This window comes from Tamandua tetradactyla, chromosome 7 (assembly GCF_023851605.1).
Source record: "Tamandua tetradactyla isolate mTamTet1 chromosome 7, mTamTet1.pri, whole genome shotgun sequence".
Lineage (NCBI taxonomy): Eukaryota > Metazoa > Chordata > Mammalia > Pilosa > Myrmecophagidae > Tamandua > Tamandua tetradactyla.
Window position 1 is genome coordinate 40810803 of NC_135333.1, and position 27589 is coordinate 40838391.

Here is a 27589-nt window from a genome sequence, read left to right on the forward strand (position 1 = left end):
CACGGATGGGATAATACCCTAAAGCCGGGCGCTTGAGCTGTCCGCACAAAATGTCCTCTCTTGAGTGTGTGACTTTCAAGTGGGACTGAATAGAATTTAAAAGTGACCACGGCCCCCACCCAAAGAGAATCGCCGCCAGGCAGGAATTCCCCGGTCAGGGCTGCGGGTTGGGAGGCGCGGTCGAACTGGATGGTAGTGCGGTCCCACAACAGTGCGCGCCCTCCAGGCCCGCCGTGCCGCCCTCCTGCCCCAGCTCCGAGTCTCGTGCGGGTGGCAGGCGCCGACCCTCCTCTGAGCTTTCCACCCGCCGCACGAGCCGCTGCGCGGGAGGTATCCTGCGGACCCCGGAGCTTCAGAGCCGGCCCACGTTCCAGGACTGGCTGCGCGGGCTGGCCCAGACGGACCAGTGAGAGCGCAGGAGAGCGCGGCCGCCCCCCCTCCTCCCTCCCCGCCCCGCCCCTTCCCGCCTAGCCCCCTCCTGGGAAGGCGGCGCCGCGAGCCAGGAGCGCGAGACTTGACCCGGTGCGCCATGGCCCGGCTGCGAGACTGCCAGGTATACCGAGGAGGCCTCCCCGTTGGGTCTCCCGCCCTCTCCGAGCCCTTTGGGGTTGGCCCGACGGCGGCTGGGCGTCCCAGGGTCAGGCCCGGGGGTGACAGGGGCCAGGAAGGCTGACGGCGGGCCTGGCGGGGAGGGCGTACGGACCCACCGGCGGGTGCGCACGGAAGGGACCAGAGGACCTTATTCTGAAGCCCACCGAGGGAAACAAGCCGCGCGGTCGGGGCCGGGGGAGACCCCAGGACCTCCCTAATAGCTTTTCTCAGTGGCCGTGTTATGGCCTAGCTGGGATGTGGGTGTTAGTCTCCTTGGTAACCAGGGCCCATGGGACTGCCCAGTGCTGGGGACCTGAGCCCGCTGTGCAGATGAGGAAAACAGAGGACAAAGAGTGAGGGGACTTGCCTACGGACGTAATACTCAACCGGAGATTGGGGTGGCCTACCTAGTCACCTGACTAGGTACCCCTGGCAGGATGCCACAGGCAGTCGTTTCATCCAACAGTTCTGGGCAGTTGTTCAGTCTAGAGAAGTATTCACTGATAGACACGAAGGTCTGAGCCCTTCTGATAAAGTGGGCAGAGGAGAGGGAATTGTTTTGATGTTACTAGATGGTGCTCGCTTTGCCAGCCAGGTGGAAGCACGAGCACCCCTCCCCCTCCCACCTCCCACCTCGCCATGGTTGAGTCCTGCAAGGACTGTCCATCATCATGTTGAGTAACTCCCACGTGGGGACACTCAAAGTCACCTCACTGGATTTGCGGGAGCCCCACTCTCCAGAGGGGGAGCACCTTGCCTGCAGGCACAGCTATTTAGAAGTGGCTGGGGTTTCAGTGGGGACCCTCTCATCTCCACCCAGCTCTCTCTGAGCCCTCCACTGTATCTATGGAAGGCTACCCACCAAGCTCTCATCTCACTGAAACCCTTACTGCATGGTTGGTGGGCATTTTGGATATCTGTGTGTCCGGGGCTGTTTGTGGTATGGGGGCTTGTGTGTGTTTGTTTCAAAGGGTCACGTGGAATAAGGCCCCAGTGTTCCCTTCTTGCTGTGTCTAGGCGTGGAAGGATGCTGGACTCCCCCTCTCCACTCCAAGCAATGAGGCCTGCAGGCTGTTTGATGCCACCCTGACCCAGGTATGCCCATTGAGAGAAAGGTGGCCCTTCCTGTAAAGGTTCTTGCTGAGGTTTTTTAAATTGATGAATGCTTCTTAAGTGGCACTGCCACTTTAGCATTGAGTGCAATAGAAGTCATGCAGTTTGTACTTGAGGACGTGGGAACATGCATTGGCACATCATGCCAGCCCTGTGACAGAGACCTTGTGTACCCTCCTTCCTAGGATACACTGGGTGGTGGGCAGTGTAGCAGTGGGCTCACCGTTAGGGATGGTTTTGTGAAGTGCTGGTTGGGTGTGGGTCTCTGCCATTTGGGGTGTGAGTCCCTGTCCTGGGGCTGCTCTGATTTAGGGCCTTCTGCCAATTATAAGTACTTTCCTCTTGGATGAAGCACCCTATAACTTTAAAACTAGAAGGGGCCCCAGAGAAGGGGTCAACCAGTTTATTGTACAGGTGGGGAGAATGAGGTGAGGCCAGAGTTTAACCAGTTTGAGTTTAAGGTCATTTGGCACGTTAAAGGCAGAGCCACTAACATTGATGGGAAACTAAAGCTGTTTTTTCATGAGTGTTGAGACTGCCTATTCCTGAATCCATCCCCTCCAACAGAAGGACCAAGGAAACTCCTAGGAGCCAAGTGACATTCAAGAAAAGGCAGCTATGACACAGTGCTCCACCTATTTCCAGCCTTCCCTTGCAGAGTGGCTCCCTTGTGTGCATTTGAGCAGTTGGCCCATTTAGGGTTCACTGTTAGCCCCTGTAGAGTGCTCAGTGGCAACACCTCCTCCCAGTGGAGACATTCTGTCCTGTGTATCCCTGTCTGTGTTGTCCTGCGGTCCTGCATTGAACCTCTGTGTGTTGAACCTCTGTGCTAGTTAAACTTTATCTTGTTAAAATGCACGTGCTAATTCTGGGCTGATATAGGGTAGACAACTGAAGGAGCATAGTTTTAAGTCCAATGCATGAAAGGGTCCATGCACTGTGATTACTTTCCAGAAACTGACACCCTCCAGATGGGTTCCTCGGTGAGATAAGTCCTGAAACCCAGAGGAGCTAGCCTTTCCAGAACATCAGCCAGTTCCATCTCCCATCCCATTGACAGCCCTTTCCAACATGGAAAAGTTAGAATGGGCATAACCCAAATTCTACTAAAGATTGGGAGAAGGATCAAAGGAGAAGGAGGAGTTATAACAGAGAAGATAGGATTTAACAAATGAGTATGACTGCTGAATTATTTTATTGATATTTCTATCAGTCTCCAGTGTCTTGGAGCAACTAGAAGGAAAAACCTAAAATTGTAGACTGTAACCCATAGCAAACTCTGAAATCTGTTCCATAACTAGTTGTTGTTGTGTACTTTAAAATTTATTGCTTTCTTGTTTATATGTTATTTTTCACAATTGAAAAAAATTCCAATGCATGATTTGCGTTTTAGAAACGATGATGTGTTGAAGGGTAAGTTTTATGTTTCCACATTTGCACTGCTTCATTTTTTATAATGCATGTTTATTATGGCTCTCTGTGAAAGGAAGATGTGAGAAGTGACTGTGCTGTCACTGTGGTAAGTGATTTCAGGGCCCCTTGTGGGGCTAAGGAAGCTGCCATTGTGTGGTAGGTCACCTCTCGGGAGAGCCTTCCTGTTGAGAAAAAGATGTTTTCTTTTTTATTCCTTTGAAATTATGCTTCGAGTTGTATAGTATTTAAGCTCTTCAAAGGAGAGCAACCCAATTATGCTTTCTTTGGGTCTAAAAAGAAAAACAAAATTGAGGCATAGTTCCATGCCTTAAATACAAACTAAGGACAACTCTGGCTTGCCTTTTTAATTTCAGTATGTGAAATGGACCAATGACAGGAGTCTCGGTGGCCTCGAAGACTGCCTTTCAAAGCTCAGAGAAGCAGATCCAACCTTCAGTGAGTAACACCCTTCCTGGAATCATGGGTGCAAGGTGCAGTCCTTCCCTGGCTCTCTGGCTGCAGGATCTCGGGTTGGTTGGGGTGGGGGCGGGGCTGGACAGGCAGAGCTGACATTGGCATTTGCATGGGGGCAGGGATGATGGCTACTGCCATTATGATTGAAATGACTTCTGCTCCCCTAGAGATGCTGGATGCTGCAGGACACATTTTTCAAATGTCTCCCCATGTCACTTCTGCAAGAAAGACACTGGTCCCATTTCTCAGATGAGGAAACTGAGGTTCAAAGCACCCACCTGGAAGTTGAGGGACTGGCATCAGAAAAGTCTCTTTGAATCCAAAGCCCAGACCCTTGGAAACAGAGATGGTTTGGGTAGCCTTCATCAGGATGCTTGTGTAAACTTACCCCAAGATGGGAGGGCAAAGAGGTGGCATCCCAGGCATGAGGCTGGCCGTACAGGCAAGGGAGCCTAGGCTGCCAGTACAGTGCATTGCAGAACACAGGTGGGTGAACCAGTGTGGGTAAGGTTTGGGGCCTGGGGGAAGGGCTGATGAGGGGAAGGTGACTCACAGGGCTCCTTCCTACGCTTCTGCAGCCTGGTTCCACCACAGGCAGGGTACTTGTATAATCTGTAAGGATAGAAGCAGGGGGAGAATGGGGCTAGACCCAGCTGTGGAGGAGTCAGTAGCCAGGGGTAGGCTCAGGCTCTCTGGGCAGACCCCGAGCCCCAGAAGCTAAGACCATGTGGGTGGCCCCAGCACTAAGGCTGGGTGCTGGGCTCTGGGTCCCAGGCCTGGGCCAGCGACTGAGTTCCAGGCTCCAGTGGACCCCCTGCCTCTGTCAAGACTGAGGCTGGGAAGGAGTCCCAGGTTGGGCCCGTGGTCAGGCTCACTCACGCAGAAGGCTACGGGAAGGGCCAGTGGTGCACATGCCCAGGCTCTCACCTGCAGGCATGTGGCTCCTGCATCCGCCCCCATCAGCATCTACTGCATGTGCCCTTGGAGGCCCTATGCTGGCTCTGAGTGAAACTCCTACCCATTCCATGCATGGAAAGGGTGCTAGGCATTGGACTTGCCAGAATGCCCGCGTGACGAGAATATGGGAGGAAGTCTAGGGTGCTTTTAGGGTGACCACTACCTCCATGTGCCTAGTGGGGCAAAAGCTGAAGCTTGGTCTATTGGCAGGCGCATGACAGCCTCTGGGCCGCTTGGCATGTGTCCCCCAGGATGCACTGTGTTTGGATCCCATGCAGGGCTTGGTATGGGCTGGTTGGGACCCCCCAAATCACCAGCTCCTTCCCTCCCTGTTACCAGCGATGGGCCATGTCATCTCTACGGGGCTCACACTGATAGGCACTGGGAGCTCCGTGCAGCTGGACAAAGAGCTGGACCTGGCTGTGAAGGCAATGGTGGCGAGCTCGAAAGCACAGCCGCTGACAGCCCGGGAGCAGCTGCACGTGTCTGCAGTGGAGACATTTGCCAAGGGGTGAGAGGCCTTCCCGGGCCGGGCGCTGGGAGGCTATGCTGCGGGGTGCCACAGGCTGTCCTGATCCTTGGGAAGATGGGGGCCTGGGAGTGATTCTCCTGCCACCCCACTGTCTGACGGGAAGTCACCTCCTGCCTGCTGCTTTTTCTTCCACTGATAACTGGATGAGAAGCAGCTGGTTAGGGTACCCGGTTAAGCATTCAAAACACCTTGTTTTGTTTCATTAAATGAATTGGTTATTATTTTAGTGGCAGAAATAAGGGAACCACGTTACAGGAATATATCTAAAAGATAGAAGAGAGAAAACATTCACCCACATGTGCCTTTGAGTTTCTAAATTCTCTCTCTCTCACACACACACCCCTTGTTATTCCCACACCTGCATCCCCCCACCCCACCCCAGGCAGCTTCTTGTCTGCCCAGCAGGTGAGGTGCCCCGCAGAACTGGGTTACCTGGGCTGATTGTCCCGGGGACCTTGAAGCAGACGAAGTTCTGCCCAGTTGTTCCTGGTGAGTAGGGGCCAGGCAGCTGTGTAGCTGGCTCACTGTCTCAGGTGAAATTGGCTTTGGCAATTCGTTAAACCAGTTTTTTTACTTGAATTAGGATCAAGTTTCCCAATGTTTTTTCAGTTTTCTGAGCTAGACCTAATATAGAACCTGGTATTTTTTTTTTTTTTAACCAATTCAAGTTTAGAGTTTAACACTGGCAGGAAACAATGCCCCTGACTCTGCTGTGCATGTGGACACGAGCTCAGTGGGCCTGGGAAATCTCTTTTGGCTTCCAGGAACTTTCCCAGAGCCTGTGATCTGTGGGAACAGATCCTCCGGGACCATCCAACAGACATGTTGGCCTTGAAATTTTCCCACGATACCTATTTTTACCTGGGCTACCAACAACAGATGCGCGATTCTGTGGCTCGAATTTACCCCTTCTGGACACCTGACATCCCCTTGAGCAGGTTTGTGCTGGCTGGAAATCACATCATTTCAATTAATTGCTCTCTGGGTCCCTGACACCTGCTGGCCCTTTGGGCCCTGCCCCCAAAACATGGCCACCTTGTGTTGTCCCTCTTACTGTTAAGCTCAGAACTGCTTCCCTTCCTGAGATGGCCTCCTCTTCCTTCTCCACACACCCCTGCAGCCCAGGTCCTCTCCCGTTGTTCCCAAAAATGAGTGGCCCACCCATGGGGATACTCTCCTGCCTCTCCAGGCCTCTGCTTTCCTCATGCAGAAACCTTGTGCTACCTGAGCTGCACAGCCCAGTCCCCAGCCCAGGCCTCCTTCCTGCCCTTGACCTGGCTTAATCTCTTTCCTCTCCTCCCCACCATTCCACTGCCCTGCTTCTCATGGGAGGTGTCTCGGCTGCCTCTCCACTGCCCACTCCTGGGGGACTCATCCACCCAAAGCCCCTCCAGCCTGCATAGGCTGAGCCTCTGGCAGCCTCGCTTCCCAGCTCCGGCCCTCAGGGCTCCCCCTGCTCCTCAGCCTTGTGTTCTTCCAGCAGCAGCCTCTTCTCCGTGGCTCCTCACCACCCCACTCTTCTTTCCTCTTGTCCCCATGCACCAGAGTCTCTCCAGACACGGGCTTAGCTTGCTCAGGGCTGACTGTAAAGCACAGCTGGAATCAAGGGAGGGAAATGATGTCTTTATCACCATGCTTTGGAACCTAGTGGTCATGAAAGACCTACCTCCACCCCCAACCCCCTGCCCCGGCATGACATGCTCAGTCTGCTCTGCCTGGAGTACATTCTTCCCCTTCTCTGCCTTTTGGAACCCTGAGCCTCCTTCCCTGGACAGGTGTCAGGGGCTGAAGGGCCCAGTATCCATACCCTGCTACCTCCTGACTTCACCTCCAACTAAGAGGCAGTCCTGGGGTCAGGTAGGTGGACAGCAAGCCTCTCCTAGTCCTGTAGAGCTGATTTGGGAGGACATGGCTCAAGCTGGTTGAGGGGCTTTGTAGTTACCCTCCCCCTAGATAAGACAGACTCTCCCAATCCCCTGGTCATACTGAGCTAGTGTGTTCTTGTGGGAGGGTGGAGGCCTCTACCCCATGCCACTACCTCTCTCCAGGACTGCAGCTCTCTTTCTGGACAAGGCAGAGAGAAAAGTACCCCTGAGGGACTCATGATGGTCGTTAAGTGCTCAGAGTGAGAGTGCTCCCTGCTGTTCCAGCATCATTGACCAGAACTGGTTGCAGGGCCTGGCCCAACCTCAGGAGGCAGGAAGTGCTCTTCTCCCTGGAGACAGATGTGCTCTGCTCCCCTGGGATGTTGGTGAACCACCTGATGCCACCACATATTACCACTGCACAGAGCCCTAGTCATGGGCCCATTGTGAGGGCCAAACATGTTAATAGAGTGAAGTGCCTAACAGAATCTAGCACACAGTGAGCCCTCAACAAATGTTTAAATGTTTAAATTGATTTTAAAATAGAAATTTCTTCTCTGTTTTTAGCTATGTGAAAGGCATTTATTCTTTTGGGTTGATGGAAACCAACTTCTACGATCAGGCAGAAAAGCTCGCCAAAGAGGTATGGGGGCCCTTCCCGCGGGGACAGAGAACCCCAGTTCCATTGGCTGTGCAGCCCCTCCTGGCCCTTCCCCTGTCCGGGCCTTGCCTCCCAGGTAGAGTTAGCAGGGCACATGTTGCCTCGTACCTGTGGTTCCCTGTGTCTCCCTCTCTCCTCAGCATGCTGTGCCCCGAGCATGGAGGCCGGAACCCACGTCTGTGGGAGAGGAGGAGAGACTCAGCAAGGGCATAGCTCCCTCAGGGGCACACCTGGGCACAGCTGGGAAAAGCACTTTGTAGATGGTGAAGCGTCTAATGCTGGCCCTACCCCCTTGACCTCCACCCATGTAAGCCTCACTAAGAAAGCAGGGGCCAGGCAGCCGGGTGATAATTGTTCCCAAAGGTGGCCTCTGGTTGCCCCTGCCCTGGGTGTGCTCCTGAGAGGGTGGGGGCCATGCTGATTTCAGCCTCTCCCTGATCCTGCTCCATCCAGAGCAGAGTCCACAGGGCACCCCACAGGCAAGGGCGCAGACCTAGCACTGTATTTGCTGAGGGCTTCCTGTGGCCCAGAGCCCTCACTCAGCTCTAAGCTTGGGGCTTGTGGCTGCTACAGCACTGAGAGGACACACCTACCAGATGGTAGGCTGCGGCCAGCTGCTGTGGGGTCTGGGGCTCTCCAGCCCTTCTTCTTTGAGAAGCACATGCTGAGGCCCAGAGAGGGGCCGTCACTCATAAAGAGATGCTAACCGTTCCTGTGCCATGCTTGGCACTGGGACCGCCTGGCACTGAGCCCTTTCATGCCTCCTTAGCCTGTGCAACATCTCTGCCAAAGAGGCCCTAAACTCCTCACTGCCCAGGGGAGGGGGCTGAGCTCAAAGACCAAGTTGGCCCAAGCTACACAGCTCAGAGATAGTCAAGTCATGCAGGCCTGACCGCATGACTGCCTATCCAGCTGTTTGGGTTAGTCCCAGCTTCCCACATGTCGGCTTGAGGCCCTTCCCCTGACCAGGCTGACCCCTAGGGACCCCCGCACCCCCATCCTGGGGAGCCAGCACCTTCCAGGGTCTCTGAAGCCTGCTCTGGTTATAGAAATGGAACCCAGGCTTGAGCTCAGGGTGGTGAGCCAGGGCGGGGGAGTGTCCAGTGGGTTCCTGCTGATTTTGGCTCCACGGTCTGGGGGTTAGCCACCAGAAAGGTCTTCAGAGACCACCTGGTTGGGTCTCGCCATTGGATGGCTCCATTTGGGAGCAGATGATGTGAGAAGTTGTGAATGAGGGTGGCTATGGAGGCCGGGTGTAGTGGGCACTCTTGGGGTGGCCACGACGCACAGCTCAGGCCTCATGGGGAGCAGGAGCGGTGGGATCAGGGCCCCCTTTCTTCCCCCCAGACCCCTCCCATCCAGTGGGCAGCAGCTCCCTGACCCCCATGCCAGCACCCCTGTAGATGGCTAGACAAGAAGACCAGGCCGTACTGCACCCCACCAGGCTTCTGGGAGGCAGGGGGTGGGCTCCAGCAGGGTTGTGGGGCTTCTCAGCCTTGGGCCTGCAGGCAGCAAGCAGGTGCATTCAGGGAACATGGAGGGAGGCCAGTAAGGTGGCTCCACAGGCTGAGGGTTGGGGCGCAGTGGGATGGGGAGGGTGCTGGGAGGAAGAGCCAGGAGGGGCAGGCAGGGGCCAGACCTCGCTGGGCCTTGTAAACTAGGAAGGAAGCTTGGACTTGTTCAGGCTTGTTCCAGGGAACCTTGAACTGTAAGTGAAGAAGGTGGTGAGAACCGCATTCAGAGGCCATGAGGTCTTCATCCAGCTGTCCCCTGTAAAGACCAGCCATGCCTACTGCTACTCCCTCTGTGGCCTCTGCACTCCCAGACTGCTCAGAGGGCCCCTGCCATCCCCTAACAGTGTCTCAATACTGCAGGGACCCTGTCTCAAAGGCCACAGTCCCGCCCCCCCACCCCTCGCCACCACCTGCCCTACCTACCCATAGCCCTTCTTTTTTATTGTGTCCCACGTGAGTCCAGGCAGGACCCATGGACATGAGGGTGGCCTGCCCCCATGAGCCCTGAGGTGGGTGCCAGGTCCAGGGTGCTCAGGGCTTCTGGCCTCTGCTTCTGTAAGAGGGTGGGGCTCCAGTGGGGCTGTAGGAAACCTGTAATTTGGTGTGGGAAACCTGGGCTCATGAGGCTTTCCCACCCATGACTGGACCATGGGACTTCTCTGAACCTCGGTTCTCCTCCTCCAGCTTGGCCCTTAGTAAGCTCATAAATGTGATGAACAAATGAGTACAATAACCAGGGCTGCCAGCCCAGCGGTAGCTGTGAGCTCCCGGAAACATGAGGACTGGTGTCCTTAATAGTAATAGTGTTGGAGTCAGCCATTCCCAAGCCCAGAGAAGCCACATGGCATTGGGAAGTGGCTGCCAGAAGCAATAGACAGCAGTTGCTTTATCTCTGCAGCAGCATCTGGAGGGAGGGGATGTCATCAGTGGCCTCTCCCCCAGGGGGGAAACAGACTCAGAGAGGTTGGGTAGCGCATCAAGGGTTATTTGGCTGCATGCAGGCAGTTGTGAGGCCGAGCAGGTGAACCCTGCTTGGGAGTGACCCTACTGCCTTCCAGCTGTGGGGGCCTCTCTGCGCCTCGGTTTCCCTGCCTGTGAAGTGGACTAGTAGAAGGGCTGCTTGTTGGGATTGTCATGTTTGTCTTGTTGCTTTTTCACCATTGTGGTTGGGTTTGCTGTGATTGTTGTGATTTAGAGCCCTGTCCCCTGCTGGTCCCGTCCCCAACACATGTCTGTTCCATTGGGCCCCTTCTGCCTCTGCCCAAACAGCCCAGCTAATCCACGATGTCTCCTCTTGTTTATTGCCTGTACCCCCTGCCCCCGTAGGCTTTATCTGTTAACCCCACAGACGCCTGGTCAGTGCACACAGTGGCCCATATCCACGAAATGAAGGCAGAAATTAAGGACGGACTGGAATTCATGCAGCGCTCTGAAGCCAACTGGAAGGTACAACTCTTGTTGAGAAGTCATCACCTGGAGAATTCTGTTCCCCACCTTGAACAAAGTCGAGTCTTTATGGACAGGAGATATAGGCAACAGCTTAGTTCTTGGGGATAGTGCTTGGCATGGAGACCCACAGCAACCCAGCTCCTGCCAGTGTTGTGTAGGCAATTTGAGAACTGGCCTGGACCTGAAGCATTTGGTTGTAAAGAGATTGGACTAGAGATTTCCCCTGGAAGCAAGAGCCTGGCTGGGTGATAGCTGGAAGGTGCTTGAGGTGCCCCTCTCCCCCCACCGGCCTCAACATAGGATCCCTGAGACAAAGAGTGTCCCTTGGGGCAGATGGGGTGATGGGTATGGTGGGTGTGTGCAGGAAGGATGCAGGGGCCATGCATTCCCCTCAGTGCCTACCAGGCTCTTCCCCTGGAGCTTGGCCATGCTGTGCCTCAGTGCCCCCATGCCTGGCCACCGCCTTCACCCAGCCCTACTCTGGCTTGCTGCCCTCCATGGGGCCTTTTCTGGCTTTCTGTTTGCCCATGACCCTGTGCGTGTGCTGGTTGGTGCCTGGCTTCATAGCCCACCCAGCTGCGGTCTGCTTCGCTGCCTTCCTCTCTGCCATGCAAGTTCCCCTGGGCGCTGGCAGCCAATGGGCCCATCTACCTCTTAGGCCCTGGCCCCAAGTGGCACGGGCTCCGTGATGTGCATGAACCAGCTAGGGAGACAGCATCTGGTAGGACTGGAAGGGCACTGGGGCTTCACTGTTTAAATAGCTCCTCCCTCCATAAACTTCTCAGGCCAGTGCTGGGAGGTACTGGGGACCTGGAGGTCAGTGGGGCAGCCCCTGTCCTCAGGCTCCCCATTCAAGGACTATGATGAGTCTATGTATGCTGGGGAGGGGGAGGGGTATCTTCTGGCTGAGGGGCCAGGGGTGTTCCCAGATGGAACTGAGGGGTAGGGGAGGCCCGCATCCCACTTATTTTCACAAGCTCTGAATTTAGGGGGTCTGAGAGCCTTGGGTTCTTGCCAGGGACAAAAGCGTGATCCTCCAAGCCTGAGTTTCCTCACCTGCAAAATGGCTAGTGCAGCAATTCTGAAACCTTTGACCCCAAATAAGTCCCCATGAATGAAGAAGTGGGGGATGGCCAAGGCTGGCCAGGTCATATTGTCCTCCAGTGTCTGCATCTGCCAAGGCTCCAGTCATTGCCCTGGCCTGTGCCAGCCTGGGAACCCCACAGAGGTCCAGTCCAGACTTTCTTGATTTCTCAGGGCCAAGCCAACAGGAATGACTAGCCTCTTAGCAGTGTTTGGTCCCCATAATGATAAGGACTCATGGGGGTTCATGGAAGCCCAGAGAAGATGTTGAGCCCAAGCTACCTGGTAGAGTAGGCAGTGGTCAGGGTAGGCTTCCTGGAGGAGGGCAACATCTGAGCTAGATGTTAAAGGACAAGTAGGAGTTTGCCAGGTGGAGGAAGAGGATATGGAGGGTGTTCTAGTTTGCTAGCTGCCAGAATGCAACACACCAGAGATAGAATGGCTTTTAATAAAAGGATTTATTTTATTAATTCTTCAAAGAAAAGGCAGTTAACTTTCAACGGAGGTTCTTTCTTACGTGGGAAGGCACAGGGTGGTCTCTGCTGGCCTTCTCTCCAGGCCTCTGAGTTCCAAAAACTTTCCCTGGGGTGATTTCTTTCTGCATCTCCAAAGGCCTGGGCTGAGCTGCTTGGGCTGTGCTATGTTGAGCTCTCTCATCTAAGCACCAGCCAATTAAACATCATTCATTGCAGCAGACATGCTTCCTAGCCAACTGCAGATGTAATCAGCAACAGATGAGGTTCATGTACGTTGGCTTATGTCCACAGCAACAGAACTAGGCGCCTTCACCTGGCTAAATTGACAACTGAATCTAACTACCACTTGTGCACCCGTTGTCAACTTGGCAACTACACGCATCACCTTAAACAATATTAAGGTGCAAAACATTCTCTTCTGGCTGTGGAGGTTTCTTGGTTTCAGACCCGAGCTCCCATGATTCTCACTCTGTAAACTCCAATTTTCCCCTTTTGTGTCCCCCTTTGTCCAGATTGGCAGTGGTTCCATTTACACCAACAGTCTCTTCAAGCACTCCAGGACTTCTCCATCATTTTCTTCACAGTACCTCCAAAATTTTCCCCTTAGCCATCCAAAAAAACTGTTTCAACATATCTGGTATTTGCAAACTGCAGCAGCACCCCACTTCTGGTACCCAATATGTTCTAGTTTGCTAGCTTCCAGAATGCAACACACCAGAGATGAACTGGCTTTTAATAAAAGGGGATTTATTTTGTTAATTCTTAAGAGGAAAGGCAGCTAACTTTCAACTGAGGTTCTTTCTATGTGGGAAGGCACAGAGTGGTCTTTGCTGGCCTTCTCTCCAGGCCTCTGGGTTCCAACAGCTTTCCCCAGGGTGTTTTCTTTCTGCATCTCCAAAGGCCTGGGCTGAGCTGCTTGGGCTGTGCTACATTGCGCTCTCATTTAAGCACCAGCCAATTAAGTCAAACATCATTCATTGCAGCAGGCACGCCTCCTAGCCGACTGCGGATGTAATCAGCAACAGATGAGGTTCACGTACCATTGGCTCATGTCCACAGCAATAGAACTAGGTGCCTTCACCTGGCCAAGTTGACAACTGAATCTAGCTACCACAGAGGGTATTCCAGCAAAGCCACGAAGGACTATAATGGGCTGTTTGAGAGAGGAGAGCTGGGCAGTTTGGTACAAGATGGGCATGGGCCATGGAGGAGTCATCATTTCCTCTTTCCTGAGATTGGGGAGGTGGTGTCCAGGCCAAGGAGGAGCTGTCTGCGTTTAAGGAAGAGCTGGCATTCATGATGTGGGGTGGGCTTCCAGACAGATGGGGCCAGGGCAGGTGAGTCCAGATGAGCTTGTCAGGTTCAAGGAAGGTGCATGGGGTGGGGACTTCAGGCCACTTGCTCAGCATTTGTGAAATACCTTCTGTGCTCTGGCTTAGCAAACAGGTAGCAAAGATGGGCAAGGCCATGCTGTGGCAGGTGCAAATTCCATCAACCGTTGGGGCCCAGGAGTGACGGCATCTGAGCTATGGTCTGGGAAGACCTTCAGGCTGGATCCCCTCCTCTCAGCCAGTGTGGTTTGTTTCAGGCTTCTGGGCACTGCTGCTTGTCACTGATGAGAAGTTCAGTTTCCCAAGTTTGGGATATTCCAACAGGGCCAGCCAAGCACAGATTTTACTGTAAAATGGCCTTGTCTTGAGAGCCAACTCAAAGGTAATCTGGTGGTAGCCACTCAGATAACCTGGGTTCCCCTTATTCTATCAACTGCAGCTGGTGCTGCTGGGAATTCAGCGCTGGGTTGGGAGTTTAGCCTGGCTCATCAGCCCATGGGGTTTCGCCCCAGTGCCCCGAGCTCAGTGAGCACGATAGGTGTCAGGACTGGTGTGTGGCATGGCTCTTTAACTCGATCTCCCCACTTGACACGTGAGGAGGAGGGAGCTTGGCGAGCTAAAGGAGCCCCTGTGTCAGTCTGGGGTACCCATGTTCTGGCTCTGGAGCTAACAAGTGGAAGACCTCCCTCAGCTTCAGTTTCCTCTTCGATATAATTCAAGTGGAATTGCTGCTGCCTCTTGGAGCTGAAAGAAGTAATGAGGGTAGAAAGGCCTGCATAGGCCAGCCTCCAAGCAGATGCCCAGGTAGTGCCATTTTCCTTCACTGAGCTCAGAGATGATGGCTCTGCATTAGCACAAAACAACATTCTCTTTTTTATCACAGGCTGTCAGATTTTTTCCCCTGTCTCATTCTTTCCCCAGGATGCTGATCTGCTTGCTTGTCATAATTATTGGCACTGGGCTTTATACCTGATTGAAAAGGTAAGATGACTGTTTAGACTATCTGATCTTCCAAAGGTGTTCAGAGAAAGAAAAATTTTTCTACCTTTTGCTACACATTTGCATTCTCTAGTGTGACATTTTAGGTTTCCACATTTAAATGGTGTCCTGCTGCAGCTTATGTATGTATGTATGTATTTTTATTTTCCTGATGCAGTTGAGCATTAATATTTTCAAGTAGCTTTTCAGGGTTAAAAAAAAAAAAACTGGGCATTTTTCATTACCCGGACTTGGAAATTGTGCAAAGCATGTGTAATTGGTGGAGAAACTTCAGGCAGTATGCCTTTCCACTGCTGGAGTTCACTCGTCTCTGAACCTGCTAAAGGCTCCCCCACCACAGATCGGACCCAAATGTACCACCAACCCCTCTGAAGATGCCTTGCTCAGTGGGGGTGAATGTACGAGGGCAGCTACCTGACGACTTTTCTTTTTTTTTAAATATTTTTATTGGTAAATCTTCACACACATACAGTCCATACATGATGTACAACCAGTGGTCACAATATCATCACTTAGCTGTTGTATTTATCACCATGACAATTTTTAAAACATTTCTATCACTCCAGAAAAAGAAATTAAAAGAAAAAAGAAAATAACTTATGTATCCCATACCCCTTATCCCTCCCTCTCATTGACCACTAGTATTTCACTCTACCCAATTTATTTTACCCCTTAACCCCTGTTCTCATTTGCTAGCTGCTAGAATGCAATATACCAGAAACAGAATGGTTTTTTAAAAGGGGAATTTAATGAGTTACTAGTTCACAGTTCTAAGGCTGAGAAAACGTCCCAGTTAAAACAAGTCTATAGAAATGCCCAATCTAAGGCATCCAGGGAAAGATACCTTGGTTCAAGAAGGCTGATGAAGTTCAGAGTTTCTCTCTCAAGTGAGAAGGCACATGGAGAACACAGAGTTTCTCTCTCATCTGGAAAGGCACATAGTGTACATGGTCAGGGTTCCTCTCTCATCTGGAAGGGCACATGGCGAACACGGCATCATCTGCTTCTTCTCTCCTGGCTTCTGGTTTCACGAAGCTCCCCGGGAGGTGTTTTCCTTCTTCATCTCCAAAGGTCGCTGGCTTGAGGACTCTCTGCTTCATGGTGCTACAGCATTCTCTGCTCTCTCCGAATCGCCTTCATTCTCCAAAATGTTTCCTCTTTTATAGGACTCCAGAAACTTAACAAGACCCACCCAAATGGGTGGATTCATGTCGTCACCTAATCCAGCTTAACAACCACTCTTTTTTTTTTTTTTTTTTTTTTTTTTTTTAAAGGAAAGACAGAGAGAAGGAAGGAAGGATAGAAGGAAGGAAAGAAGGAAGAAAGGGAAACATTTTTAAACATTTTCTTGTTTTTTATTGTATTCTGTTTCTCTGTTTTTGTTACATGGGCTGGGGCCGGGAATCGAACCGAGGTCCTCCGGCATAGCAGGCAAGCACTTTGCCCGCTGAGCCACCGCGGCCCGCCCTTAACAACCACTCTTGATTGGGTTACCTCTCAAGGGAAATGTTCTGATTACAGATTCAAACATGCAGTATTGAATAGGAATTATTCTGCCTTTACAAAATGGGATTTTGATTAAAACATGGCTTTTCTAGGGGACATACATCCTTTCAAACCAGCACAATCCCCCTATTATTTATTTATTTATTTACCCATAATTTTTACTCATCTGTTCATACCCTGGATAAAAGGAGCATCAAACACAAGGTTTTCACAATCAAGCAGTCATATTGTAAAATCTATATCATTATACAATCATCTTCAAGAATCAGGACTACTAGAACACAGCTTAACAGTTTCAGGTACTTCCCTCTAGCCACTCCAATATACCATAAACTAAAAAGGGATATCTATATAATGCATAAAAATAACCTCCAGGATTACCTCTCGACTCTAAAATCTCTCAGCCACTGAAACTGTTTTGTCTCGTTTCTTTTCTTCCTCCTTTTAGTCAAGAAAGCTTTCTCAATCCCATGATGCTGGGTCCCAGTGAAGCCTGTAAGTTTTGTCCCACGTTGCCAGGGAGATTTATACCCCTGGGAGTCATGTCCCATGTAGGGAGGAGGGCAGTGAGTTCACCTGCTGAGTTGGCTTAGAGAGGCCACATCTGAGCATCTGGGGATGGCTCTTAGGCATAATTTTAAGTAGGCTTAGCTTCTTCACTGCAAGAATAAGCTTTATAGGGGCAAGCCCCAAGATCGAGGGCTCAGCCTATTGATTTGGTTGTCCCCACTGCTTGCAAGAATATCCTAAATTCTCCAAATGGGGACATTGAATATTTCTTTGTTTCTCCCAAATGTCCCCCCAAGTGGACTTTGCAAATGCTTCTTTATTCACTGCCCAAAAATTTATTCATTGGGATATATCAGGGCATCACACTGACATGGATAAACCAACAAGGTCTTACGCCCTATTCAAGATTCCATGTACTTATGGTGTTCAACTAAACTGACCTTAAAAGTTAATTTCAGTAATGTACTGCTCAAAATATAAATTTTGCACCGACTTAACATCTTTACCCTTGGTCTCACACAGGAATTGAAGTTTTAAAATATGGACAATATCATCCTTTACCCTGTATTCTGATCTACCCCAGTCCTATCCAGATCAACTTCATTCATATCTCTAGTCAAAATCTGATCCCTCTTTCAGCTTTTTAAACAGTTCCTGTTTGGGATACTGCTGACTTTCAGAGCTTCAGAGCTCTAACTCTGAGTCTCAGGTGTCAATAAATACCCGAAGTTTCTGGAAATGACCAGGTTATACACAAACAGCTCAGTTTCTTAGAATTTAGAAATAACAGTTACAACTCCTGAATATATGTGACTGCTGTAAGAACTTACAATCTAGGACCCTTTACAATAGGCCCCAACCTGGTAACCCATGCTCTCAAATTCAATTCACCAAGTTTTTATAGTATAATTAGTCTATATGAGTAAGGCATGGTAATATTTATCTGTTTCTGACATTTCGTTCAATATACAGTCCTTAAGTTTCATTCACCTGGTTGCATGCCTCACAATTCCATTCTTTCTTGCAGCTGCTCAGTAGTCCATTTGTATGAATAAACCACAGTTCCCCCTCCTATATGAGGCTTAGAAGAAAGCAGTGAATCCAACTGAATATACAGTTAAAAAAAATAAAAGTAGATGTATGTATATGATAGGAAAAAATAAAAACTAGAAGGACTATGTGAGAAAGCTCTCAGCAGTTTGACAAGTTACAGTAACTTCTAAAAGAAATGTCAATACTTTAATGGAAACGTTTCCCATAGCAGCACCATAGAGAGGCCACTGTCTCTTATACACTGGGGACCAAAGTGCCCATAGCAGAAGTGAGTTCCACTTTCCTGACCTTAACACCTAAGCCCTGGCTACTGCCTGTCCCCCTTTGAAAGGAGGTTGAAGGTCAGGTGCTTGGGGAGGCTCTGGCATAGCTGCTTCTCGTTCATTTCTTAGTAAATACATTTCGCCTTCTTCAAATGTGAATTACTGGAACTTTGTTTTTCAGGGTGACTATGAGGCTGCATTGACCATTTATGATGACCATGTAAGTCCATACTTGTACGGTGTTTCGTTTCTTACAGCAATTTGCCTTTTTGACTCTAGAACACATCTTTGGGCCCATCAGAAAAAACTGCTGGAGCAAGAACACATTTCTTGTGTAAAACCCTGTGGAGCTAATTTTTTTTGCCAAAAACAGTGTTGTAACATGGCCTGTGAGGGGTACTGATGGATTTTGCAAGCCTGAGCTAGATAACCTCTGCAGTCTCAGAGTTTGTTTTCATGATTTGGTCTATCTACAGGTATTCTTTTCAGAGAGAGAGAGAGGAAAAAAAGGACTGTCTCAGGAGCCAGGTACCCCAGTGAGTGTTTCCTAGAAGCAACCTAGGGCTCTAAAATGCTGGTGGTTTCCCAAACAACAGGGAAAAACATGCAACCAAGGAAAAGAGAACATTTTATTTGCCGTGCAGTTTAAGTTGCCCTTTCAAGTTCATCAGGATTTCCCAGTAAGAAGTGAAGGATGCATGTGCCGTGGGCCATGAGGTATAGAACAGGTAGCCTGCTGAGCAAAGCTGAATCTGGAAGCATGCAGTGGCGAGACGAGTCTCCCATAGGTGCAGGCCAAGGCTGGGAGCCGTGGGGAATCAGATGCCAGTGGCTGATATGTGCTCTTCTTAGGTCTGTCAGGACACTCCTCGGGGTGCCTGGGCAGACTGAGTGCCTGGGCAATGGTCTGTTGGTCAAGGGCTCACTCTGGCTGTCACTGTGGCTCCCTGACCCCCACATGCTGGGCCATGCCTCTGGTGGCCCTTGTCTTTCAGATCCTCCCCAGCTTGCAGGCCAGTGGGGCGATGCTGGACATGGTGGACAGCTGCTCCATGCTGTACCGGTTGCAGATGGAAGGTACTGGATCCCTGCACTCCCTGTTGGCCTCTCTCCTCTCTTCTCCCATGTAATGGAGCGAAAGGTGCCACAGCCTGGCCTGGGCTCAGCAAGAGCTCAATATACTGCTCCATGTCCCAGGCTCGGGCCCGGAAATGGGCACCTGGCTAAGGCCCCAGGCACCAGCAACTCAGCAGTTTCCAGTGGTCTAAGGCAAGGTGGCCACTGTTGCCCTTTCCTCTAGTTCCCGCCATCCCTTGGCTCTGCACTGGGGAGGCACCTGCCATTCTCACAGCCCGTCTTTGTGACATGGGCTTTGTGGATACTGCCTTCTTTCCTAGAACGGGCTGAGAGTTTCTCAACACCCTGGGATTTCAGAGGGAGGTTTCTCAACGTTGTGATTTTTGCTCTGCAGGCAGTCTGGATGGGGTTGGCCCAGTGCTGGAGGCTGTGAAGGGCTTCTAGCCTACCTCTTTTGTGTCACACGGGTCTCCCCTTTCCCCCAGGTGCAGCAGAGACAAATTTGTACCGAGGCCGGGGTCAGCAGAACATTGAGGGTGGAGGTCTGGGCAGAGTGCTTTGGGGACTTGAGAGGGAAGCCACAGTGAGCTGTTTCTGGAGGGTCCTGGAATACTTCCTAGTGGAGGTGAAGTTAGAGCTGTAAAGCATGTCTGGGAGAGAGAGGAAAGTACTTTGTATTCAGAGCAGTGTGTCCAGATACTGGGTGTAGAGATCAACAGCCTGACACAGGGACCAGTGTCTGCAGGCCAGGGTTGGTGAGATCAGATGGGTCAGAGAAGACTGAGCGGTGGCTGATGCTGAGAGCCCAGGCTCCCACGTGCAGGAAGGATGGGGTGAGGGGGTGGGCATTATCTGGGGGCTGAGGGGACCCAGCTAGAGCAGGGCCGGCCAGGCTCAGATCTGCTTCTGAGAAAGACCCCTCTGAATTGGTTAGGGCTGAGATAGAAGACCGGGAGTGCGGAAGCCGGGAGCGTGGCTGGGAGCGTGGTGGGGAGGCTGGGAGTGTGGCCAGGAGGTGAAGGAAAGGACGAGGAGACCTAATCTCGGAGGCTGTGGGGTGGGGTGGGGATTGCCACAGGACAGGTGGAGGAAGAGGCCCCATTTCCTAACTGTACAAAGCGAGATGCAAGAGTGCCTGTCCCGCATGACAGAGGTAGAGGTTGAGGGCAGCATGTACAGTTAGGAGAGTGCCTGGGGTGGGGTAGGCAGATGACCACAGAAACTTTCAGTAGTGGAGGGGAAAGGGGGTGGTGTGAGAAAATCAGGCCTCATATCTTGGGCAGACATGGGGACTATCTAGAGTTGAGGAATCCAGAGGTAAGGGCAGTGGGAAGTTGTTTATTAAGTTAACAGATTTTTATTGAGCACCTGTTAAGTGCTGGGCTAGTGGAAACTCTGGAAGAATTTAAAAAGTGATTTCGGGGTTTGTCAAAAGGGCAGGAGACATTAATAACCTTCAGTAGTTTTAAAAATTTGCTTTTTATCTTAGGCATCCATTGCTTTTATTATTTCACGAAGTTACTGTAAACTGGAGCTCAGAATTTTCCAATGTGAGGCCGGCTAGCTGCTTGCCTACTGTGCCCACCTCTGGGCCCCCACTCTGCACCAGACGCTAAGGGTCTCTGTGGGGTATCAGGTGCAGGAGGTGCTCCGGAGCCTCACGCCTGGGATTTGGGCAACCCCTGATGTCCACAGGGGTGCCAGTGGGCCCGCGGTGGCAGGAGGTGCTGCGTGTGACCCAGAAGCACAGCCGCGATCATGTCCTCCTGTTCAATGACGCGCACTTTCTGATGGCATCCCTGGGTGCACGGGCCTCTCAGACTACGCAGGAGCTGCTGACCACCTTGCAGGACGCCAGCGAGTATGTAGTGGGCACCAGGGCCTTTGGGTCCCTAGTGGCAGGGAGTGTGAGGGTGCTGGGGACATGAAAGGCTGGCTCAGCGCTTGCTCCTGGCCTGGGATCCCTGCCCCTGCCTGCCTGGGAGAACGTGGTGGACATTATGAGCACAGCTGCGGAGAGGTTGTGGAGGTGTGTGTCTGCAGATGTGCTTCCCTGTGGCTGTGCAACCATGCATGCAACTATACATTCCTACATGCATGGTTTCCTGTGGGTGTACAGCCCTGCAGGTGTACCTCCCTACATGTATACTTCTCTGTGTGTGTGCAACCATGTAAGTATACCTCCCTACATGTATATTTCCCTGTAGATGTGCAACCCTGCAGGTATACCTCCCTATAGATGTGATTCCATGTGGACAAGCTTGCCCAAAGGTGTGAGTCCTTGTGGGTGCATGTACCTGGAGGTGTACATTCCTACAGGTGTGCTCCCTTGCACATTTGTGCCTTCCTGCAGTTATATCTTTTTGCAAATGTGCATTGGTGCCCCCAGGGTACAAAGCTGCTTCTGCATCCCCTGGGGTGGAGGTGAGAGCCTCAGCCTCCTGTGGCAGCTTCCAGAGGGTAAATGGGGGTGGGGGTAGCCCCAAAACCAAAGAGACTGCTGCTTACAGGCCCTGAGATCCTGGAAAAGGTACTTTTCTACTCCGAGCTTCAGTTTCCTCATTTTTAAGTCGAGTTGATGCCTTTCAATGTTGGTGGGCATAAGTGCAGTGACGCCATCATGTGCTTCCAGCTCAGTTCCTCGCCCTGCTGGTACTCAGATACTATCACACTGGGGGCCAGGGGGTCTGAGAGGCAGGGTCCTTTGCCATTTGGAGCTGCTGGGGGTGCAGCCTCCCCCCCCCTTGCCCTCTGCTTCTGAGGATGGAGTGCTGGTGGCTGTGACCACTGAGCGTTTATCCTGGGACCCCATGGAGAGTGACCACCGCCATGGCTGTTTGCCCTGCCCCTCCTTGCTAGGGCCTGTGCTGCTTGAGCTGGGGGCTCAGGCAAGGAGGCAGCTTCTAGAGAAGGGTCCACCACTAGGGAAGGCCCGAGAGGCCCAGGAGTGAGCTGGTGTTAGTCTAACTTTTAATAGAGCTTGGAGCTGGCTGCTGCCTGCCGTGTCCCCAGTCATGGCCTAGCTCGACTGTCCCCTCTGTGGGGAGGGCCAGTATGGAATATGTGGCTACCATGGCCTTTGGCTCTCACTCCTGGTGACAGTGATATCCCCTGGCTCAGCCTTTACCTGTACTGTCTACAATCCTGGCAGCTCTGCCAGGTCAGCATGGCTGCACCCCCTTTCCAGATGAGCAGGCCGAGGTCAGGAGTTGGCCAGTGGCCGGCAGAGCCCTGTTCCCTCCTTTTGGCTGGGCAGCTCCTGTCATCTCACCCCAATCAAAGCCCCTACTGCATGTTGGTGCCATGCCAAGGACACAGCCGAGAATGGAACAGCCCCTTCCCTCAGGTAGTGAGCCAGGTGGGAAGGTGGATGTGCAGCAGCAGGGACACTTGCAGCAGCTGAGGACCATTTCTTGTGCTGACAGATCCCCGGGGCAGAACTGCCAGCACCTCCTGGCCCGCGACGTGGGGCTGCCCCTGTGCCAGGCCCTGGTGGAGGCTGAGGATGGGAACCCTGACCGCGTTGTGGAGTTGCTCCTGCCCATCCGCTACCGGATCATCCAGATTGGAGGCAGCAATGCCCAGGTGAGCCAGTGGCCTTGGAAGTGGCTGTGCAGAGCCTGTACCCACAAGGAACCGGGTGCCCCCTGGGTTTGGGCACCCATATTTGGGGGGTCGTTACCATAGGTGTGGTGATGAGAGTGTGGTACCAATAGCATCACTCCTTGAGGATGGGCAGGCCTGCAGTGGGGCCCTCCCCACCCCCATTCCGCAGTCCACTGAGCCTCATTTGCACAATTTACATTTCAGAGAGATGTCTTCAACCAGTTGCTGATCCACGCTGCCTTAAACTGCACTTCCAGCACCCACAGGAATGTGGCCCGGTGAGTTCCTCACATGGCACACGGCTGAGAAAGACTACCAAGCACACGTGCCTCTCATACAGAGGCCCCCTCTGGCTCCAGAGCATCTGGGACTCCTGCCTCCCCCTTGGTTCGAGTTGGTTCTTTCTTTTGAAGCTATGAAAACTGTAGGCTACTCAGGGTTTGTTCTCCTTTGTTAGCATGCTCAGTTTGATCAAAGGGAGACAGCCCCCTGGCCTTCCCCCGTCCACCCTTTATCCCATCCATGTCCACCTCTGCAGTTACCCAAACATGGCCTGCTCCTTCAGGCCCCTGGGCCTTTGCACATGCTGTGCCTGTGCCTAGGTTGCCTTTTATCCTTTGCTACCTCTGAATGCTCAGTCTATCTCCTACCTGACTGTGCTGGGTGCTGGGAGATGATTAGTGGGTGGACAGACCAAGGCCATGGCTGTTAGAGCTCATGTCTAGTGGGGGAACTGAGACTAATCAGTCACTGACACAAATTTATGTGAAATTGCTACTGACTTGCTATGAAGGAGGGGTGCTTTGCTCCAAGAGCCTGTGCTGGCAGTGCCAAATGGGCTGCGGTCTCCATGGAAGTGACACTTGAGAGGAGTCTGGAAAGCTGGGGGCAGGTCTGGTTAGGAGGAGGGACTGAGGGGAAGTGGCTGGAGGCCAGTGGGTGCCAGGATACCCCAAGAAGATAGCTTTGTGCCCCAGCTGTTTCCAGTGGCCCTCAGGGTTCCCCATCCTGGATCCCCTCACCCCACACAGGTCTCTGTGTTCCTTGCTGGCTTCTGCACTGGTCCATGTGCTCCTGGGGGTGAGACTGTGATGCTCCTCCTCACCCCGGGTCACTAGCGCCCACTCAGTGCCTCGCTTGATGTCTGCCCTCAGCCAGGGTTTGCTGACCTTAAAGATGGACCAAACCCTGTCTTCCCGCAAACACCCAGATTTCTTATGCTCTCTGAGACTCTGACAACATGGGAGGTAGGACTGAGCAGGATGCATTGAAATGACCAAAACCTTAACCAAAGCAAACTATTGGATATGACCTCCATAAAAACAAAGGCAGGGGAAGAGAGGAATGAGCCTTGGGGTACTAAGGAGGCTGAGGGGATATTGCAAAGTGCTGGGATAATTTGCAGTTGCAGGAGGCCCTTGAGCTGGGCTTTTGAAAATCAGGTGAAAAACTCTCCAGATTTGGCTGCAGGTACAGCTGGCCCATGGACTGTCCACAGCTCCCCCCCAGACAACATTTCCCAGCCAAGCAGTTTAGGTCAAACGTGGTGCTGATGAGGCAGCTGTTGATGCTATTGTCACATGCGTCTGTCTGAAAGCACTTACACTGTCAAGAACTCTGGAATGTTCTGGATACCCCACCCCCATGTCCAGCCTGCCACGGCCAGCACTCCTGTCTGTGGGAAGGCCAACCCCTGAGGTTGGGTAAGGGTGGGAGCCTCTGGTGGTGGTGGGGGGGGTCAGTCTGCAGCCCCTGAGCCCATGAACCTGGGACAGGAGGTTTTAGAATAGTGGTTGTCCTGCAGGACGCTCTGGGACCTGGAGGCAGGAGACTTAGAGGCCCAGCTCTGCTCCCTGCTCTCTGTGGCCTTGAACCAGCTGCCCATTGTCTTGCAGCCTCTAGTTCTTTAGCTGTAGAATGAAATAATCATGTCCCTCTCATACCGTCGTGACACCTGGCTCATGCTGGGCTCTCAGACCCATCTGTATCGTCCCTCCAGGTCCTGTGGGGCCATCCATCAGGATAATCCTCCAAGGTGGCCCTGAGGCCCAGCTGGCCCTTCCCAGAAACATCTGCTCATCAGGACTATGTAGCCTGTTCTCCCCATCCTGTTTCCCCATCCCCATGAAGACCCTCCACTGCCTGGCCACACCTGCCAGCACTGCCCTCACCCTTCTACCCTGCTGGAGCCCCAGCCCTTAGCCCTGCCTTCCTGGCCAGCTCATGTCCACTTCACCCAACTAGCTGCCCCAGCTTGGGCTCAAACCCCATGTTCCCTGTCTCCCAAGCTCCCTGTCTCCCAAGCTCCCTGTCCCCCATGCTCCCTGTCCCCCATGCTCCCTGGTCCCCAAGCTCTCCATCTCCCATGCTTCCTGGCCCCCAAGCTCTCCATCTCCCATGCTCCGTGGCCCCCAAGCTCTCCATCTCCCATACTCCATGGCCCCCCGTACTCCCTGGCCTCCATACTCCCTGGCCTCCATGCTCCCTGGCCCCTATTCTCACCTGCCCGCAGCCTTCAGGGTGCTGAGCACTCCCTCCAATCTCCTCCTGTCCCTGCCATAAGCACCTGTGGGGCTGCCTTGGCTCCTCAGTAACCAGCACGGTATCTCCGCTAAGGACCAGGCCCCTGCCCCCTACAGAGAACCACTGTTGTTAATTATTTGGGGCATTTACTTGTTTTCTTGAACAAGCCGGATCACACCCCACCTTCTATTCTGCCTCCTGCTCCCTCTTGCCCTCCATGAACATTCTCAGGCATGGCCCCCATCCCCTACTCCCCCAGACACACTGCATTCCTCTTGGTCCCAGCCTTGTGTTATGGTGGGGGAACAAGCCAAAAGCCCTGACCGGCAGCTCCCCCTAAGGCAGACAGACTGCAGTGAGGTCCTCACCCTGGGGTTCTCATCACTCTTCGTCCTGGGGTCTCTGGATTCCGTTTTAAGAGAGAGTGTCAAATTACTCTCCAAAAAATGGATCTCCCAGTTAACTCCTGCCAGCAGTGTGTGTGAGGGATTTGTTGGGTTAACCCCTGCCCCTCCAGCACACCCTCCACTCTCTCTTGGTCAGCAATTTTGGAAGGAGAACTTTAGGCCTACCCTGTGCCCCAGCCCAGGATGCCCCATGTCCTGCCTTGGATCTGAGAGAAAAGCATGCCCCTATGTTATTCCAGAAGATTCCATAACAGAACCCATGTCTCTTTCTGCAGGAGCCTTCTGATGGAGCGCGACGCCTTGAAGCCCAACTCACCCCTGACCGAGAGGCTCATCCGCAGGGCAGCTGCCGTCCACCTCATGTAGGGAACTGGCCTGTCCGCCTCTGGCCAGCAGAACCAAAGTCAGCTGCTCGGCCTTGAGCACTGGAGTTAGTGAGCACCTGGAGCCTGCTCAGGCTGTTAAAGCATTTTCATCAGCATGCAGCAGAAATCCCTGCACTCCAGCAGTCTTATAGGAAAAAGGGACAGAAATAAATTCTAAATGTGATTCAGTCTTCTTCCAATCCTTATTAGGGTACTGACATGATTTTTTTAGGCAGGCAGAGTTAATGTGGGTTCTGCTGATTTCATAGGCCTTGCAAATTGTATTTTCCCAGGTGAACTCTTAACTTCTCATGCTTTGTTCCAGGGGCAAAAGGCAGGGCAGGTGGGGGCAGGCTCAGTTGGGGGGAAGGAGAAATAGGGGACACAGCCTCTAGAGGCAGCCTCCCACCCCCACCCCTAGGCTGTTCTTGAACCTTCTCAGGAAGTTGTTATCCTCATATTCTAGGTTGGTCCTGTTGTCACTGTTTTTTAGGCACAGGTATCCGAGGGAGGGGAATGAGTGGTCCAGGCTCACAGCTAGTGGAGGCCCTGCTGGGCTGCAGCTCAAACTTATCTGCCCCTTCTGGGAGAAGGGACCCCCCCTACCACCACCTCACTGCCTTGGGCCTCAGCCCCCAGCGCAGACTTCAGCTCCCTTCTCACAGAAGCCCTACCATCTGGAGGGTGATCTATGGGCTTCTCTGGGAGGCAATGGTGGTGCTTGTTTGGGCTTGTTTTCTCTCTTAAACTGCACACCATAATGGGGCCTGAGGTACCTGATTTCCTTTGTCAGCTCTGATTTTAATCTTGAATGCACACCCACTGAGCTGGTGTGTTTGCTGGGCTCTGGGGATGGAGCTCAGGGGCTGCATTTGTGTGGCAAAAGCCAACCACTAAGTTAAAACATTTAGCTTTAACATGATCACAGCCTGTTTTAATCCATGTTGCTGCTGTCTCCTGCTTCCCTGTTATCGGCCTGCCTCCAGATAACCTGAGTGGGCTGCTGGCCGAAGGGTGATGTTCTGGCTCAGCTATGTTGAGGTCAGCCTTCCTGGAGGGGGGAGACAAGAGGGCACAGGGTTTCTCAAGTCCTTTCAGTTCATATTGAAATTAGGTGCCTGAACATACTGGACACAGGGTGGGGGCTCTCTCAAGCCCAGGCAGATTCCTGGGATTAAAGTAAATGAATTAGTTGGTTCTTTCCATTAATCCTTGCTGGGCTTCTCTAAGCATCTCCTACCTGCCAGTCCTGGAGCTGGGCCCTGGGAGACCAGCTTTTCCTTGAAGTACTTGGGGTGGGGCAGATTCAAGAAAATGGGTAATTACAATAGGATTTCAAAGTAACTGCTCTGAAGTCTCCATGTGGGAATTAATGAGGCATCAGAGGAGGAGTCTACTTGCCCACTCATGAGCCAGACACCTCCTGCTCAGTTCCTCCTGAGAGTCCCAGCACTCAGTCAGCCCATCCCCACTATGGTTCCAGGCAAGACCTGACGGAGTTAGGAAGGCAGGAAGAGTTGAGACTTCCACTCAGCACCCCCAGCCCATGTCTATAGGGATGTGGGGATTAAATGCCTGGGCTAAGTGCCTCCGAGGGCAGGACCATCCTAGCTCCTGCCACTGTTGCCCTGTGGTACATGGATCGGCAGACATGGGCCTTTTGACTCAATTTGGCACAAGTAGTACTGAATCAGCCCTCTGCCCTCTGACCCTAACAGGTGGAGAGGAGCCTGGAGCTCCTGGGCAGTGGGGCAAAACCCAAGAGAGGCAACTGGGAGATGGGCTGACCCAAGGGTCTCCTTTGAGCCCCTCTCTCTATCC

The 27589-nt window shown here is 52.5% G+C and overlaps 1 protein-coding gene across 1 annotated transcript; it reads left to right on the forward strand.

Moving 5' to 3' along the window:
* Positions 1-465: 465 nt before the first annotated feature.
* Positions 466-25946, forward strand: TTC38 (tetratricopeptide repeat domain 38). The gene is made up of 14 exons (XM_077169184.1): positions 466-553; positions 1609-1686; positions 3492-3573; positions 4888-5059; positions 5845-6018; positions 7513-7588; positions 10447-10566; positions 14381-14440; positions 17972-18010; positions 18786-18867; positions 20563-20728; positions 22293-22452; positions 22678-22751; positions 25679-25946. Exons 1-14 carry the CDS (start codon positions 530-532, stop codon positions 25767-25769), a joined length of 1398 nt encoding a protein of 465 aa, XP_077025299.1. The 5' UTR covers positions 466-529; the 3' UTR covers positions 25770-25946.
* The last annotated feature ends 1643 nt before the right edge of the window (positions 25947-27589 follow it).

Coding starts and splice junctions, on each gene's coding strand:
- TTC38 (XM_077169184.1), top strand. CDS start 530: ATGGCCCGGCTGCGAGACTGCCAG. Junction 18,011..18,785: donor TGACCATTTATGATGACCAT/GTAAGTCCATAC, acceptor CTTGTCTTTCAG/ATCCTCCCCAGCTTGCAGGC. Junction 18,868..20,562: donor GTACCGGTTGCAGATGGAAG/GTACTGGATCCC, acceptor TGATGTCCACAG/GGGTGCCAGTGGGCCCGCGG.